The sequence below is a fragment of the Ahaetulla prasina genome, chromosome 11 (genome assembly GCF_028640845.1).
Source record: "Ahaetulla prasina isolate Xishuangbanna chromosome 11, ASM2864084v1, whole genome shotgun sequence".
Taxonomy (NCBI): Eukaryota; Metazoa; Chordata; class Lepidosauria; order Squamata; family Colubridae; genus Ahaetulla; species Ahaetulla prasina.
Genome location: NC_080549.1, coordinates 1,652,852 through 1,670,285, shown reverse-complemented (window position 1 = coordinate 1,670,285; position 17,434 = coordinate 1,652,852). Strand labels below are relative to the sequence as shown.

The window sequence follows — 17,434 nt, the reverse complement described above, 5'->3', positions numbered from 1 at the left end:
CTCAGCCTCCAACTGGCCGGCTGCCTCTCCTCTCCTCTCCCTTCCCACCCCTCCTCCTCCACCCCCTCTGGTCTACAGCCCCCCCTTTCTCTCTTCCCCTCTTTGGGAGAAGAATGCCCGACCCCCTGCTGGGCTGCCCTTAAAATTTGCATTGTCCCGCCAAAGAAACTCCAAGTTCGCTCTGGCAGGCACAGAGGCGTAGAAGGACTTTGCTTTCCTTTCTCGCAGGCCTGGCAGCCAAAACTTCATGAGAACTTGGAGCTCCAGTGGTCCTCACAGGAAAAGTGGGATGGAAGGATCTGAGGGAGCTAGACAGAGACAGAGATTTTTACGAGAGCTTGGCGTGGGCGTGGATGTGGATGTGCACCCACTCACTCCCTTTTGAAGGATTGGCTAAAACCCTCAGCATCCTTTTCCACGATGTTGGGACAGGATGTTCCATCAAGTTCTGCCAATTTCTCATAAATGGTCCATCATAGGCACAGTGGGTAAAAAACAGGCTGGGTTTGAAAAACCTTGGCCGAAATCGGCGAGGCACGAGGGATGGCAAACGCCTGGCATCCCATAACAAGAGAGCCAGTTTGATGTTAAGGCAGCAGGCTAGAAAGAGGGAGATGGCAAGTTCAAATCCTACCTCAGCCATGAAAGCTGGCCGGGTGACTTTGGGCCAATTGCCAGGAGATGGCGAGTTCTAGTCCTGCCTTAGGCATGAAAGCCAGCTGAGTGAATTTTGGCCAGGCATTCTCTCTCTCTCTCAGCCAGGAGCGGTGCAGTGGCCTAGAGGTGGAGCTGTCGCCTCACAATCAAAGCTGTGAGTTTGATCCTAGGTAGCGGCAGATATTTCTCTCTCTGGGCACAATGAGAATATATCTGCTGAATGTAATTCTGCATTGGCGACAGGAAGGGCATCCGGTCAGTAAACACTCAGCTCCATTCAATTGCCCAAACTCCATCCTGCAAGGGATTACAGGGTCATTAAACAGAATAACAGAATTGAAAGGGACCTTGAAGGTCTTCTAGTCCAACCCCCTGTTTAGGCAGCAAACCCTACACCACTTCAGACAAATGGTTATCCAACATCTTAAAAACTTCTGTGTTGGAACATTTACAACTTCTGGAGGCAAGTTGTTCCACTGATTTCTCCTTAGTTCTAAGTTGCTTTTCTCCTTGATTAGTTTCCACCCATTGCTTCTTGTCCTGCTTTCACGTGCTTTGGAGAATAGTTCGACTCCCTCCTCTTTGTGGCAGCCCCTGAGATATTGGAAGACTGCTATCATGTCTCCCCTAGTCCTTCTTTTTATCAATCTAGACATACCCAGTTCCTGCAACCGTTCCTCATATGTTTTAGCCTCCAGTCCCCTAATCATCTTTGTTGCTCTTCTCTGCACTCTTTCTAGAGTCTCCACATCTTTTTTACATCGCGGCGACCAAAACTGGATGCAGGATTCCAAGTGTGGCCTTACCAAAGCATTATAAAGTGGTATGAACACTTCCCATGATCTTGATTCTGTCCCTCTGTTTATGCAGCCTAGAACTGTGTTGGCTTTTTTAGCAGCTGCTGCACACGGCTGGCTCATATCTAAATGGTTGTCCCCTAGGACTCCAAGATCCCTCTCACAGTTACTACTATTGAGCGAGGTACCACCTATACTGTACCTGTGCATTTCGTTTTTCTTGCCTCAATGTAGAACCATACTTTTTTCACCATTGAATTTCATTTCGTCAGATAGCGCCCAATGTTCAATTCTGTCAAGATCCTTCTGTATCTTGTATCTATCTTCTGGAGTGTTGGCTATTCCTGCCAGCTTGGTGTCGTCTGCAAATTCAGTGAGTTCCCCTTCTATCCCCTCATTCAAGTCATTGATGAAGATGTTGAAGAGTCCTGGGCCTAAAACAGAGCCTTGGGGTACTCCACTGCATACTTCCCTCCATGTAGACGCAGTTCCATTGAGGATCACTACGCGTTGAGTGCGATAAACGATAAAGAACATTCTCTCATTCCAACCCACCACACAGGAGGAGGAAAATGTGCTGGCTATATTAACCATCTTAAGTCATTTGTAAAAATAATTTTAAAAAACGGGAAGCAAATAAATTCAGGCAGGCCGTGTTTGGGCCACATACTAACCTCAGGTGCTTGATGGACTGGCTTCCATAGCATTTGGGGAACTGTTCTGGTTCGACATGCTGTCAATTGTGGCTTGCGTCAGTGAGGGGTTGTAGCTATTTTAGCTTAAGATGGGTGGCCAGATGGATCTTCCCAGCAAATAAAATAAACCGCGACACAAAACCAGTTGCAGACATTGTTGGTTTTCTTGAACTGCGGAGAGCCCACCCTAAATGGATTATCCCCTCCCTCCCTCCCTCCCTCTTATAAGGTTGCCAACTTATGGGAAACACAACCGTTCGGACAAAGCCTTGTGTCGCAACTAACAGCGCAATCTGGATGGCTTGTTGTGAAGAACTTCCACACACCCGCTCGGAATGGCCACAGTAACACAATTACTGTATTTAAGAAGGGAACAACAATTCCTTTATGAAATCTGGTAATAATTACAACACGCACAAACACCTTTGTTTTGAGAGAAAGGTGGTGTTTTTTTTTTCCTTTCGAAAGTTGGTTTAGGTGGGTTTTAAAGCACCCCCTTTTTTAGGGGGATTTTTATCCGATCGTGGTTGCGTCTAAATTATTACTCTTTGCTGCATTACGGGTGGGTGGCTGGGGGTTTGTTTAGCCTTCTTCTAATTGGTTTCAGATGCTGTTTGACACCGGGAAAGGTTTCTTCTAAGTGGCTACCCTGGCAAAATAGGGAGGTGGGAGGGGAACGGAAACCAAAGGTTTAAAGCTGTTTGATTGATTCAGAAATCCACACCATGGTCCAGGAAAGTAGCTCCATGCCGTGAACTCCATTTGGTAGAGAGATTGGCTTAAAAACCCTTCAAATGCATTCGTGGCTGAGAATAATTCCTGTTTTTTTGGCTCCAAAACCATGTTTGCAATTCTTCTGACCCTGGGAAGAAGCTTCCAGGAAGCGGTTGGGCCCTATTTAGCCCCCAAAGTGACCAAGAAAAGGCAAATCTTATATAGGTAGTCCCTAACGTAGGCCTCCCGTAGTGCCCAAAATTTCTGTTGCTAAGTGAGATGGTTGTTAAGTGAATTCCCTCCAGTTGTTAAGGGAATCACTGCAGTTGTTAAGTTAGTCACACGGTTGTTAAGCGAATCCAGTGACTCTCCCTCGACTTTGCTTGTCAAAAGGTTGCAAGAGGGGGGGTGTCACATGACCTGGGGGACACAGCAGCGGTCATAAGTATGAGTCACTTGCCAAGCATCTGAATTTTGATCAGGTGACCACGGGGAATGCTGCAACGGTCATAAGTGTGAGTCATAAGCCGCTTTTTCAGTGCCGCTGTAACTCCGAACGGCCACTAAACGAGGACCACCTGTACATTATCCCAGCCTACACACCTGTATTGGCCTCGTGACTCATACGCTTCATCACGTGGTCAAACGTGCTGCAGCTCACAAAAATGCACTCTGGTCATGTTCTGCAAAAATTCGGATGTTTGTTTGCTGGACCCAAGGAACCACGATTTGGAACAGAACGTCTGGAAGCCCCTTTTCCTGCCCCACCCCCACCCAAGTGCAGGGAGAACAGCCAAGAAACTGATGGATGGCCAGTGAAAGAGTTAAGACCCCGATTGCAGCCAGAAAACGTTGCCATCCCATCTCCTTCTCCCAAAAGCATCTGAAATCCAACTGGAGGAGGAGCAGAAAATTTGGAGGAGGCAGTGAAATGGATGTCCTGTCCCCCGTTCTCCCCCCCCCTCCCGGCAAATCTCTTCTCAGGCCGGCTTTGCAAAAGGTGGGGGTGGGGTGGGAGGGGGGAAAGAATGCAAGATGGAGGGCAGGGAGGATGAAAGATGGCTAATAGAAACTAACCTCACTTGCAGCCTCTCCCTTCAGCTTAGGAAAGAATGTGGCCACAGAAGGGGGAAAGTTCCCAAGGATTTAACCCCTTGGCACATTTCTGGATTGGTGGGTGGGTGGGTGGGTTAGGGAGCTAATCATTATTGCAGAGTTTGAAAAGATTTGCAAGAGGACTCCAATCTCTTTTGCAGCCAGAGCCTCCCAGGAAACCTGGCCGGGGGTGGGTGGGTGCGGGAAATGAGAAGGTTGGGGGAGAACAATCACTTTTGGGGAGTGATGAAATGGTTTGGTAATGGTAGGGGGGTTACATCAGCAAAAACAAGAGGGGAGATATTTATCCAGGCTGCGAGTGGGTTGGTTGGGTCTCTCTGTTCAGAATAAGAATTTGGGGATGGGAGTGGGCTTCCCCAGGGGATGACAAGAAGGAAATGACCGCCGCAGGTTCAGAAGAACTGGTAGCGGAAATTTTGAGCAGTTCAGAGAATCAGCAAATACCTCCTCTGGCTGGCCTCAGAGTGGGGTGGGAAGGGAGATTTTGCAGTATCCTTCCCCAGGAGTGGGGAGGGAATGGGGATTTTGCAGTATCCTTCCCCAGGAGTGGGGAGGGAATGGGGATTTTGCAGTATCCTTCCCCTGCCACGCCCACCAAGCCATGCCCACAGAACCCGTAGAAAAAAAATTGGATTTCACCACTGCTCACACACCCCCCTCCGCAGGCAGATCCAATTTTAAGGAGTGGGGGGGGGAAAATCCACTTTAATTCAAAACTGCATCTCCTGCCAACTGGAAGAAGAGAGAAGTGGACCAGGAACAGGTCTGCCAGGGAGGTTTTGGCTCCCCAAAGCTCCAGTAGTCGCCTGGAAGTTGAAATTCAACAGGTTGAGAGAGGTGTCCGCTTGGGGGACGTTGAAGCCAAGGAGGTGAATAAGGCTTGCTCTGTTCTTTCCATTTATAGGAAGAACTGGGAGGGGGGGGCAGCTGGAAGATTAAGAAGAGGGGCTGCTATGGTGGCTTCTGGGATTTGGGGGCGGGGGTGGGGGGTCTATTACAATTTGCCCCGGGCCACCTTGTTGCAGGATAAGAGTTAAACTCCTATCAAAGAAATGGTGGGATAGAATCATTAAAGAAAGAAGGCAAAAGGAGGGATAGGAACGATATAGAATAGAATAGAGTTTTTTAATGGCCGTGATTGGACACCCAAGGAATTTGTCTTTGGTGCAGATGCTCTCAGTGTACATAAAAGAAAAAATACCTTCATCAAGGTACAACACTTACAACGCTTAATGATAGTCATAGGGTACAAATAAGCAATCAGGAAACAATCCATATCAGTATAAATCAGTGTAAAGTATAAAAATAAATATGGGAACGGCAAAACGGGAAATATTTTTTATTTATTTTAAATATTTAGATAAGAATGGTTAAATTCTCCCATTATCCCAAATGGACGAGTTAGCCGTTGGCAAGTGGTCCCATCCCCTTCGCGGGGTGGTCTTCGGGCTCCTTGGCTCGGGACACGTGTCTGGACACGATTCCCACGACTCTTCTCCGCATTCCTCCCTGTCTCCCCTCCGACGGCTCTCCTACACTCCGTGGGTGGGTGATGAGAAGGGAGCGTCCTTCTCTTTCCCCAGGGGAAGCGCGTTCACACGACACGGGTTCCCCGCTCGGGAGGAAGGAGGGGTTTCGGGGTCCTGCAGGAGGCAAGAGACGGGAGGGGGCCCAGCCCCCAAGCGCCTCCCCCCCTCGGGCAGGGCTGGGGAGGGGTCCCGGCCGGGCGAAGCGCGCCTCCCGGGGACCCTGCCTGGCTCCGGCGGAGAGGCGGGGGCGCTGGGCGGCTCTTCCTTCCCTGCTGGCTGGTTGGCGCGCCGGGAGGCGGGGAAGGAGGCGGCTCGCCCCCGCCGCGTCCCGCCCTCGCCCGGCCCTCCGCCGCTGCCTCCCTCGCTCGCCTCCCCGGGCGCCGCTCCAGCCTCGCCGCCCAACTTCGCGCCAGCCTCGCCGGACGCCGCCGCCGCCGCCACCGCCGCACCGGGAAGCGCCGCCAGCCTCGCCGGGGCGGCCGCGGCGGGGGAGCCTCGCCCTGCCCAGCCGGCCTCGCAGCGCCCTCGCCGGCATGCCGGCCCCCGCCCTGCCCGCCCGCCGGGCGCCCCTCCGGCCAACGCCGCTCCAGCTCCCGCTCTGCCTCCTGCTGCTGCTGCTGCTGCTGGTGCCGCTGGTGCCGCCGGCCGGGGCGGCCGAGGAGACGCGCGCGCGAAGTTGCTCCGAAGTGAAGCGGCTCTACGTGGCCCGCGGCTTCAGCCACAGCGAGGCGCCCAGCCACGAGATCAACGGTGGGCTCCGGCGCGGGGGAAGGGGCGGCTGGGCCGGGCGGGAGCTGGGCCGGGGTCCCCTCCGGCGCCCCTTGCAACACCCGCCCCCCCTCCCTTTGCCTTGCCTTGCCGACGGGGGGAGGGGGACCCGGGGAAGCCGGGAGGGGGGAGGGGTTGGGGGGGGGTTCCTGGCTGCGGGACGGCGCCCCCTCCCCGCCCCAAAGGCACGCATCCTCCCGGGCCTTCCCACGTGCCGGGTTTGCGGAGCGCTGCAACCTCTGCCTGTTGCACGGGGTGGGGATGGGGGGGGGGAGGAAGAGCCCCGCTGCGGCTTTGCAAAAAAACAAAACGGGGGAGAGAGAACCGGGGCAGCCCCCGGCTGGGGAAGGGAGGGGAGGGGAGGGGGTCTCCCTTCTTTCCCTCTTTGGGAAAAGTGGGGGAAGTGCCGGCGCAGCGACCTGGCGAGACCCCCTCCTTCTCTGCCGCCGCCCCCTTTCGCAGCGGCTCCAGCTATTCAAGCGAACCGCGCAGGAATTTGCGGATGGAATTTGCAACCGTGGATGCCTCTTTTTTTTTTTCCCCCACCCCGCGCCATGTGGCTGCCCCCCGCCTGCCTCCCTCCCTCCTCGCCTCGCCCCGGGGTGGAGTTTCTGGCCGGCTCGGAGCTCGGGATTGGTGGTGGTGGGGGGAGAGAGACCGGGCGGAATCTCTCTCTCTTTCTCGGCTGTTTTTTTCCTTCCTTCTTTTAATTGAGGAAAGGCGAAGCGCGTGGGAAGCATCGTGGCCCCCCCCGGGGGAAAGGGGGGGGAGGGGAGACGCTCCGGGTGGGCAGGGGCTTGGGGTCTGGCCGAGATGCCCAGGGGCGCCTCGCCCGGAGTTTGCAAGGGAGACGAGGGGCTGCATCTCTGCCCTGGGGGGGGGGTTCTGCCCACCCGGGTGGGGTTGCCAGCTCACAGCCTTGGCTTCCAGCAGTCCTGGGCTTTGGCAAAGGTGGGGTGGGGTGGGGGAGGAGGGGGGGATGAAAGTTGAGCCCAGGCAGGGTCTCCATCCTGGGCAACTTGAAAACTTTTGGAGCGCTTTAACCTTGGCAACTTTGAAGATGGGTGGATTTATATTGATACTGATAATTGTTTCCCCCCCCCGATTGCTTATTTGTACCCTATGACTATCATTAAGTGCTGTACCTTAGGATTCTCCAGGAATGTATCTGGCCTCTTTATGTACACTGAGAGCTTATGCACCAAGACTTGTGTGTCCAATCACACTTGGCCAAGAAAGAATTCTATTCTGTTCCATTCCAGCCAGCATGGAATTGTGGGAGTTGAAGTCCTCCTGTCTTGCCAGAGTTGCCAAGGTTAAAGCACTCTGCCCTAGAACGGTGGCTCTGTGTGTGTGTGTCTCCAAATTTGGCCACTTTTAAAACTTGGGCACTTCAAACTGCCAGAATTCTTCAGCCACAATGGGGATTCTGGGAGTTGAAGTCCACAAGTCTTCACAAAGTTTCCCCAGGTTGGACACACATACCCCAATTTAGCTCCTCCCCCCCTCCCTTCTCTCCGTTTTGGTTGGCTGCCTTAAAAGGCACACCTGTGGAGCTTGCACACCGGTTGGCATTTCCACCTGGCGCCTTAGGATCAATAGAGGCTTTGAGGCCCGTTCAGCCCAGGGTGGGGCGGGCTTGGAAAGTGCCCGGTGTCCCCTGGGCGAAGAGAATGGTGCCCATTGAAGGCTGTGTTTGCTTCCAAGTTTGGCCGGAGAACTTTTTCCATTTCAGCAAATGAGATTGTTTGTCCTTCGAGAAGTCATCCGTCCAACCTCGGGGGCCCGGCCAAACGTTGCGGCCGGTCTGTGCCAGCTAGGGAGGTGCCAACGGCGTCCTTTCAAAACAGACCCTGCCTTTTGGCAGGGGCTCCACTCCCCATTTTGGAGGGGGGGAGGGGAGGGCTGAAATTGGAAGTCTGGAGGAAACACTTGGATGTCCACCTGGGCTGCGTCACCCCCACCCCCAGGGCTCTGGGCACTAAGGGAGATGTGTCTGTTACGATGTTTTTTTTATTTATTTGCATTTATATCCCGCCCTTCTCCGAAGACTCAGGGCGGCTTACACTATGTTAAGCAATAGTCTTCATCCATTTGTACATTATATATTATATACAAAGTCAACTTTTATTGCCCCCAACAATCTGGGTCCTGCAATATTCCCTGCAAAGAGGCCCAAGTGCCCCTGATGTTATCCTAAGCACCCTGTCCTGGCTTGGACTACGGTTCCCACCTGCGTGGATTTGCTTTCAGGCTTAACGTGGCCCGTGAAAACAGCTTTCTCGCTTAGCGCATTGCAGAAAGGTGTGTTCCGTCGCTGATGAGGATTAAAAGAAACCATGGTTTAGCAGAACGTCTGAATCCAGTATCTGGGACTGTTCAGCATCTTTGGCCTTGCAAGCTTCAGCTTCTTCCTTGCTGCGTCATTGATGGTCTTTCATGAACATAGAAGGGCCCTCTATTTTGGGGGGGGGGCCTGCAGAGCCACCAGCCTGCAAAATAGACCCAATTTTTGGATTATTCTCCTCCCAGCCTGGAGTTTTCCTTCCCAGCGAGTCTCAGCGGCTGGAGTTGTTATTCTGCTTATCCTGCGCAAAGACATTTTTTATTTTCCCTTTGAGCTGCCTAATAACCTCTTAACTTTTTTATGCTGCCGTAGCATTTTATCACCGGCGATATATTTCTGCCGCTTTGGAGGCAGAGGTGCTGGAGGGGTATTGGTGCCCCTGGCTTTTCATCTGAAACATTTTTTTTGTTTTGTTTTGCGATTTTAAGTTGGTGTTTGTTTTGTATTGTTTGTTTTTCTGACATCTGGCACGGCTTGTAAAGGTGGTGCAGAGCCTTTTTCAAAAGAAAGGAATAAGAACCTGATTTTGCAAACGCTCTTAAACTTTCAAATCCTAAAATTCTGGGAGAACTTTATCTCCTGGGGAAGGGTGCTAGGGCTTAGGGTGAACCTCATGGAGCCTTGACTGGTCCTTCCAGTTCCACCACTTCCATCTGTCTTGTTTGACTCCAGGATCCTCTGTGTGTAGGTTGTGTCTGCGTTTGTGTGTAGTTGTGTCTTCATTCTCCCGGAATAGGGGAGTCTTAGAAATCAAGAGTGATGTGTCCTCTCCAGCTTGGCAAGATATTGTTGGGGTGTGCCTACTGGCGTCTGGTCTGGGCATTCTGGGTCTTGTAATCCAGCCTGTCTGGAAGGCAATACAAGTATTCTGATCTGAGTATTCTGGGTCTTGTAACCCAGCCAGGCTAGGATCAGCTGAACCTCTGCTGGCAGGGGAGGGGGCCAACCGAACCTGGGTTTGCCTGTCAATAATTTGAGTGGTGGGCTAGTTGTTATCCAGGCTTATAAGCACTTTTGTGCTTTCTCCTTCTTTTTTTTTGTGACGTGGAGTTTTCCTGGCACGCAAAATCACCCTCCTCCTCCTCCTTCTCCTCCTTGTATTTAAAACATTGGAGAGGCTCTCCCACTTTCCAGAAACCCCCCCCCCTCTCTCTCCCCCCCCACCCCAACTTGTTTGTCTCCCCCCCACTTCCCCTCGGCCAAGCCTGAGCCTGGCTGCTGCTTTATTTTCTGCCTTGAATGGCTAACCGGCCTGCATTCTCCCAGGGAACAAAAGGATTTTCAGCCGGGGCCCTTTGAGAGACCACCAAGGACCTGTACCCGAGCCCTGCCATTTCACACCACTTTCAACAATAACAAAAATGCATGACTGAGTGAGTCAAAAATGTGAAGGGTCCCAGCCATTCATTCGGGGCGTCAAGATGCTGCTGCGGGGGCAGCCGGGACAGACGTCCCCCTCCCTTCTCCGCCCCCCCCCCTCCCCAAGGAAAAAGGGTTCTGCGCTTTGAGAAAGAAAGAGAGCAGAAAATTCAATACTTTTCCAGGTAGGGATTATCCCTCTCTTCTTTCAGAGACAAAAAAATCCACAGGGCTCCCGACAAAATTGTGAGGTGGCTCGGAAGCGCCTTGTGTTCGGCCTGCAAACAGGTAGCAGCAGATGGGACTCCAGTCAGTAATGCTGGGCCAGATGGGTTATAATGCGGCTTTTGAGACTTGTGCCCAGCACGGTGGACGGTTGTGCCTGGGTAAACTTACCAAATTCTGGGGGTTTGAAGGCTGTTTCTGAACCTCAGCAAACTTTTAAGAGGTGTGGACTTCGACTCCCAGAAACCCCCCAGCCAGCATCTTTGAAGCCCACACCCTCTCGAAGTTCCATGAGGTTGAGGAGCTATTGGAAGAGGTGGGCAGCTTAAACCCTGTGCCCTTCAAATGTGGACTGTTGAATCCATGTTGATTGATTTGAGATGCTGGTTTACTTAGGATCCAAGCTAGGTTGTGTTTAGTTTACAAATCTTGAACAAGGGGTGAACCCAGCCAGTTCCTGCCCCTCAGAACCTGGAGATCTGGCTGCAGATTGGCTGCTATGATGATCTCAGATGTTGGTGCAGGAGAATTTTCAAGAAGTTCACTGCATCTTCAGCATCTTTTCATGGGTTCTGCAAGTGTTTCCCTGTCTTGGCCAGAATTTCTGGATCCTTGGTTCCTGCTCCTTTCAACTCTTTGATTCCTTCCTTCCTTCCTTCCTTCCTTCCTTCCTTCCTTCCTTCCTTCCTTCCTTCCTTCCTTCCTTCCTTCCTTCCTTCCATCCATCCATCCATCCATCACTTTGAAGTTTCTCTCTGTCAACTCGCTTGTGTGGTCCTCCATCAGTTGATGGATGGTCCTCCCTGGTTTTTGATTGTTGGCTTCTTCTCTGGTCCTGTAGAATTGGGGTAAATCTTTGCCCTTTTTGCCTACAGTGTAGTGTGTGCCAGCCTTCCTTGTTTACCTCCTATCCTGACTGGTGTTTCAAGGGTGCTTGGCAGCTATGGATGGCGGTCAGCCAGTCAAAGATTTCAGAATATTTCCTGGAAGGAAATGAAACCAATGCAGGAGAATGTTGTGGCTGACCCATCGAGGCTTAATCTGAATGCTTCTGATTCCTGGTCCTTCTAAGTCAGGGGTTGCATTTTTGCTGATCACCACGTAACACTTGGCTATCAGCTGGGGATGATCTTCCCAGAAGAGAAGCCATCTGGACATTTAAAGCTTGCCCAGATTTTGGGCGCATCATCCTTTCTCCTAAAAACAGGACTCTCCAAACTTGCCAACTTTTAAGACTGGTGGACTTCAGCTCCCAGAATTGATTTCTGCTTGACTGTTTATCTAGTGCAGGGGTCGGCAACCTTAAACACTCAGAGAGCCATTTGGACTTGTTTCCCTCAGAAAAGAAAACACCGGGAGCCACAAAACTCTTCCCACACCTGACTATTTCCTGAGTGGCCACAAAACTAGCATATATAGTTGAATTAAAGATTCTGTTTTCTTCTGAAACTTTTCTTTCCTTGGATTTATCTGTGATTGATCTACCGGGGATCGAAAAACTTAAAAAATTGTGTGTCTGTGGGTGTCGCACATTGGCAGTTGTGACACATATTTTGAGTGACAGGGAGCCGCAGCAGTGGGGTGAAAGAGCCACATGCGGCTCCAGAGCTGCGGGTTGCTGACCCCTGGTCTAGTGTTAATCCCTGCTTCTCCGGGTGTTGACTGCTGTAGAGGGTATCTTCTAATTACCTTCAAGAGCCAACCCAACACTCCCTGGCACTGATGATGTTGCCTAGTTTGGTCTGCAAGCAATCAGCTGAGCTCAGAGAGCACCAAGGACTCCAGAGTTCAACCCTGAGCACCAGCCTTTCTCTCCTACTAGGAAGGAAGTAGATAAGAATGATCTGGATGTAGCATGAATGGGAAAAGGCAGCTGGTTACACCAGGAGCTAGATTGGATAACCAGTTCTTGTAGCATGGTGAACCCCAGGAGAATCGGGGCCAGCAGTCCTTCTTGGATTTGAGACTGATCCTGAATTCTTGGCTAGACCTGGTTGGGGACGTCTTCTGGGTGTTGTGTCTGGACCTCCCCAGCCTTGGTTTGGATCAGCTGCAGCCCAGTAAGGAGGGGGAGGCATTCATTGGCCTTTGCTGATAGAACTTGGTGCACGTGTGGGTGGATTCATTGCCTTGGCAGCCGTTTCCCAGAAGGTCCCCTTGGCCCTGCCAGAATAAACATTACTGCATTCCTTGTCATTTATAGTCAAATTATGATTGCTATTGTTTCTGAGGGCCTCAATTATCAGGTGTTTCCTCTCCAGTGCAATCTTGCCTTGCCCTGCAGACATGTCTTGTTCAAGCCATGAGGTCAGGTGGAGAATGGTTGGGGGGAGGGAAGCGCAGAGGGCCGAGGCTGTATCGTTGTTGGGTTGTGTTTTTTGTTTTTTTTGTTTTATTTTCTGCTTTGCTGCCTCTTGAATAAAAGGCGGGTCTCCTCTTTGGCCCTCCCTCCCTCCCTCCCCAGGTGCAAAATGCAAAATGCCACTTTAATGCATGCCAGGTGCAGATCACCAGGTAGGACTTGACTTTGACCTTATCTGATAAGTGGTGTTTTTTTTTCCCCTTCTCTTGACCTCTTGATAAGAACGTGTGCTTGGAAAGCTAAGGGTGACTTTGGAGGGAAGTCTTTGAAGACAATAAAAAACCCCTGGTTCAGATCCCTCTGAAAGGGCACCCCTTCTAGGTCGGGGTTTGCCAAATTTGGACCTTTTAAGTCCTTGTGGACTTCAACTCCCAGAATTCCCATGCTGGCTGAAGAAATCTGGCAGTTGAAGTGGCCGAGTCTTAAAAGTGGCCAAATTTGGAGACAGGGCAGAATGCTTTGACCTTGGCGATTTTAAGACAGGTGGACTTCAACCCCCACAATTCCATGTTGGCTGGGGGATTCTGGGACTTGAAGTCCACCTGTCTTAAAGTTGCTGGTTGTGGCCAAAAAAAAGCCGACAACAACCCCTACCCAATTGGGGAAAGTTGGTTCCCACTACGACCACACAATTCACTTTGCGACTCTGTGACTTGCTTAGCAGCCGTATGACTTCATTTACAACCTGTGCAAAAATGGTGGCAGAATCAGGCATGGTCACGCGGTGACTCGATTTGGGACCCAAATTCCGGTCCCGACTGTGGTTGTAGGTCGAGGATTCCTCTCGTCCCTCCTTTCTCGTCCCTTCGCCTTGAAGATTGCATCCTTCTCTAGAGCAGAGCCCCAGCATTGTTAAAAGGGATTAACACTCCCCCGCGATGGGGAAAAAAATGCATTTGCACAAAACCCTGAAAATTGATGCATTGGGCTTCTTCTCTTAAGTGGCCACTTTGCAGCTTTTAAAATTGGAAGAGAAAGCCGAAGGATTTTAAAATTCAGAACCAGGCTATTTTTTTCCCCCCCTTGCCCGCCAAATTTTTCTCTTGCTGCCCAAATGCAGGAACACACTCACCCAAAAAAAATGTGGGTATCTGCCGGGAAACAAATCCCACACACCCACAAGGGTCTTTTGTTCTCTCCAGTGTGTGCATGTTTTAATATCATGGTACGATGCTTCCTTTGGTGCTTGTTAGTGGCACGATGGGGAAAAAAATGTGGTTAATTACAGTGCAGGAGGACGAGAGAGAGAGACCGTCTCGGGTTTTGGGAACGGGGTGGGTTTGGCACGGGTGCCAAAGTTTCCACCTGAGGCTGGTGGCTCCCATTGTTAGGCCTCTTTTCTCGCTGGTGAAGCCAACCTAGATAAGCATTTACTCTTTGAAAAGCAGGTTTCCAAGCCTCGTTGTTCTGGGCTTGGCATCCTGGCATGTTGCAAAAATAAAAAATAAAAATAAAATGCTGCGCTGGGGAGAAAATTGCACGGAGCTGAATCTTTTTCCCCCAACATACCAAAATAATTTTTAGTATTTATCCAGTGGAGCATTCAAATCCGTCTCCTCCTTGGATATTGGATAAAAGTCCCCTGCGTTTTGCCCAGGGGTGAGCCAATAGTTTTTGGTTGAACTGGGCCGTTTGGGTGGTTGTGTGTCGCATTTTACTTCCATCAGCTGCAAAAAGGGGGTGTGCCTTCTCATTTGTGGTTGGCTGCAGCGATTGTGATGAAATTCTCCTAGTTTTAATCTGGGCAACTCCAAGCCTTGCCAAGAGCGCTGGTCTCTTCGTGGAAGGGCTGAGCCTGTTGGTCTTGCGGCACTTCCTGGAATGACCGGACGAAAGGAACTCCTGGGCTTCTTCTAGATCCGGTAAAGGAAAATTCCAGAAGGAGAATTTTTGCTTCCTTACTCGATTTCCCGCTGGGCTGGAGTAGTAGAAGCCGGATAGATTGCTTCTTGGGAGAATGCGACTTCAAGAGCTTAGGTAGTCCTCAACATACGATACAAAGGGGACCTGAATTTCCATTGCTAAGCAGGGCAGCGTGTTAAATGAATCCCACCTGATTCGTACAGTATCTTTGCTATGGTTGTTAAGCAAATCCATATTCTCCCGTTGGCTTTGCATGCCACAAGCTGGCTGGGAAGGTCACCAGGGGTGACCACGTGGCCCTCGGATGCTACCGCTGTCATAAATGCATTCCAGTTTCCAAGCACTTGACTTTTGATCACGTGACCGAGGTGATCCAGGGTCATAAGTGCGAGGATCAGTCACTTTTCCAGTTCCACTGTAACTTTGAATGGTCGTTAAACAAGCTGTTGTAAGCCAAGGACGTCTTGTAACAGACTCTGGGATTGCCAAGGACTCTGTGTCTTGTTCAGTCAGCAGACTTGCATTGCAGGCTAGATCCCGGGCCTAAGGGCAATTAAATATATATATTTATTTTTTTTGTGGGTGTATGATGTTGAAAGTGTGCGCAGGCAGATTTCAGACACCTGTTACTTGCCGGGGGGCTAAACTTTGATCTTTGCTTTTCTGATAGAGTTAATGAGTTGGGGCCTGCCAAAGTATTTACACAGAGCTGTAGCAATGGATAACAACAAAAAAACATTTGTCAAACTCCTTTTTCTGTTGCAGAGCAAGGCTTGTTTGATTAAAACAGATGCCTTGGCCTTCTCCTCTCCTTTTAGGACTTACTTTGGTATTTTGCTGGGCAGGAGGAACACAAGCCAAAGCAAATAGTTGCAAGCAGAAAAGAACATCCTACCTGTTTTTTGTTTTCCTTGGGACTCGACTGGCAGGACTCCTTCGCAAGGCCCAGCCAACCCTGTTGAATAGTTGATACTCCCTAGTCTTAACTGTGGGGAATATGGTGAGCAAAAAAAAGGTGGCTTGTAAATTTTCCACATCCGGTTGGGGGGGAAAAAGTTTTGAGTGAGAAGATGCCAGAAAGGAATAAGGTTGCCTTCATCCCATCAGTCAGTGAATGGGTCAGTTTTGATGCTTGTTACATTTGGGTTGAGAGACACAAACCCAAGACCATGTGATGAAGACCTGAGGGCCACGTTGTGCTGGTAGATGCAGCATCTTAAGTCTTCAGAATGCTACTACTATTCAATCTTCTCGTAGTTCCCATCACCAATCTCTTTCCACTTATGACTGTATGAGTGTATGACTATAACTTTGTTGCTGGCAACCCTTATGATTTATATTGATATATTGACCATTAATTGTGTTGTAAATGTTGTACCCTGATGAACGTATCTTTTCTTTTATGTACACTGAGAGCATATGCACCAAGACAAATTCCTTGTGTGTCCAATCACACTTGGCCAATAAAAAATTCTATTCTGTTCTATTCTAAGCTTTGTATGGGAAGGGGTGACCTCCTCCTAGTAGACTGTAGTGGTCTTAACAGTTATCTAATGAAAGAGTAGTTGAAGATCTTCAGAATTATGGAGTTGGAAGGGGTCACCACAAAGAACATCTAGTCCAACCTTCTTCAAGGCGCAGAACAACCAATTCAACCATCCTTGAGATGTGGCTATTCTTAAAATCTTCCCGAAGTGGAGAACCCCAACCTCCATTGGTAGATCGTTTCACTGTTGTGCAGACTTGACTTCCGTCCAAGTGAAGTCTAGGTAACTACAGCTTGGAACTTGTTTCTCTGGCAGTAGAAACTACCTGGTGAGGATCTTCCCTATGACACCCTTGTACATACCTGAACACTTAATGTGTGAATCCCTGTCTAAACAAAAGATAGTTTCTGTTTTTTCATGGATTTCACCCCGTTTTTATGACCTCAGATCCATGGCTGTTTGGGTTTTTTCCCCCATTACTCTAAGCTCTCTTGGCTAGCTGGACTCGCCTTTAAGAAGGTGTGTGAAGAATTCTATTCCGTCTATCTATCTTTTAGGACATTGGTTGTTTAGGACAGGGGTTTCTGGGAGTTGAAGTCCTCCAGGCTTAAAGTTGCCAAGGTTGAAGCCGCCTGGTTTAGGAGATCTGTTAAAGGTTGTCCAGGTTGAAGGCAGTTCTTCAGCAGCTTCAACTATCAGTTCATCCACGCTGGTTTATCTGCACATTAAGCACCTTGGCTGTAAGCGTTTGATCAAGAGGTTAATTAAAAGAGCCCTCTTCAATTGTTGTGGGGCCGATAATGAACTGGGTTGGGATTTCCTTCAAATATTCTTACAGCAAGTGGCTACAGAAAAGTCAGGCCACAGAAGCTATCGTAAAAGAACCAATTCAGTCAACTGACTGGTTAATTCAGGTTTGTTTTAACAGCCTAAAAGTCCTGGTAACCAATGACGGGGTAGGGAAAAGGGCAGAGTGGAGAATGTAGGATTGTTAAGAGATGAAAGGAGAAGAGATTAAAAATTAAGAATCGCAGGAGTTTGGGATCCACAAAGACCCCTGTTCTTTGTCTCCTGGGCTGCTCAACTGAACCCAATCCAGGGGATTGTTGGGTAGATCAGAATGAAGGAAGAACTATGTATGCTTCCTTGAATATATATATATATCTTATATATATATATATATAGTTTTATATATATATAAAAGCATCTTCCAAAGGTGATTTTTTTTTTTTTTAGAATTTGATGAATTAATTACACAGGGGTCAGTTCTCTCGCCTCTCCTGTTCAACATCTATATGAAGCCGCTGGGTGAGATTATCCGTGGTTTTGGGGTGGAATACCGTCTGTATGCTGATGACACTCAGCTGTACATTTCCACCCCTAACCACCCCAATGAAGCCGTCGAAGTGATGTCCCAGTGTCTGGAAGCCGTGCAGGTCTGGATGGGGAAGAACAAGCTTCAGCTCAACCCATCCAAGACAAGAGTGGCTGTGGATGCCGGCATCCCGGTACAGC

At 49.9% G+C, this 17,434-nt stretch overlaps 1 protein-coding gene across 1 annotated transcript in view; it reads left to right on the top strand.

Moving 5' to 3' along the window:
- Positions 1 to 5,901: 5,901 nt before the first annotated feature.
- GPC4 (glypican 4) overlaps positions 5,902 to 17,434 on the top strand; it is a 40,796-nt gene continuing 29,263 nt past the window's right edge. The window contains exon 1 of the mRNA XM_058196756.1: positions 5,902 to 6,258. Coding sequence (XP_058052739.1) covers positions 6,042 to 6,258 — 217 coding nt within the window. The 5' untranslated portion in view covers positions 5,902 to 6,041. The remainder of the gene's footprint in view (positions 6,259 to 17,434) is intronic.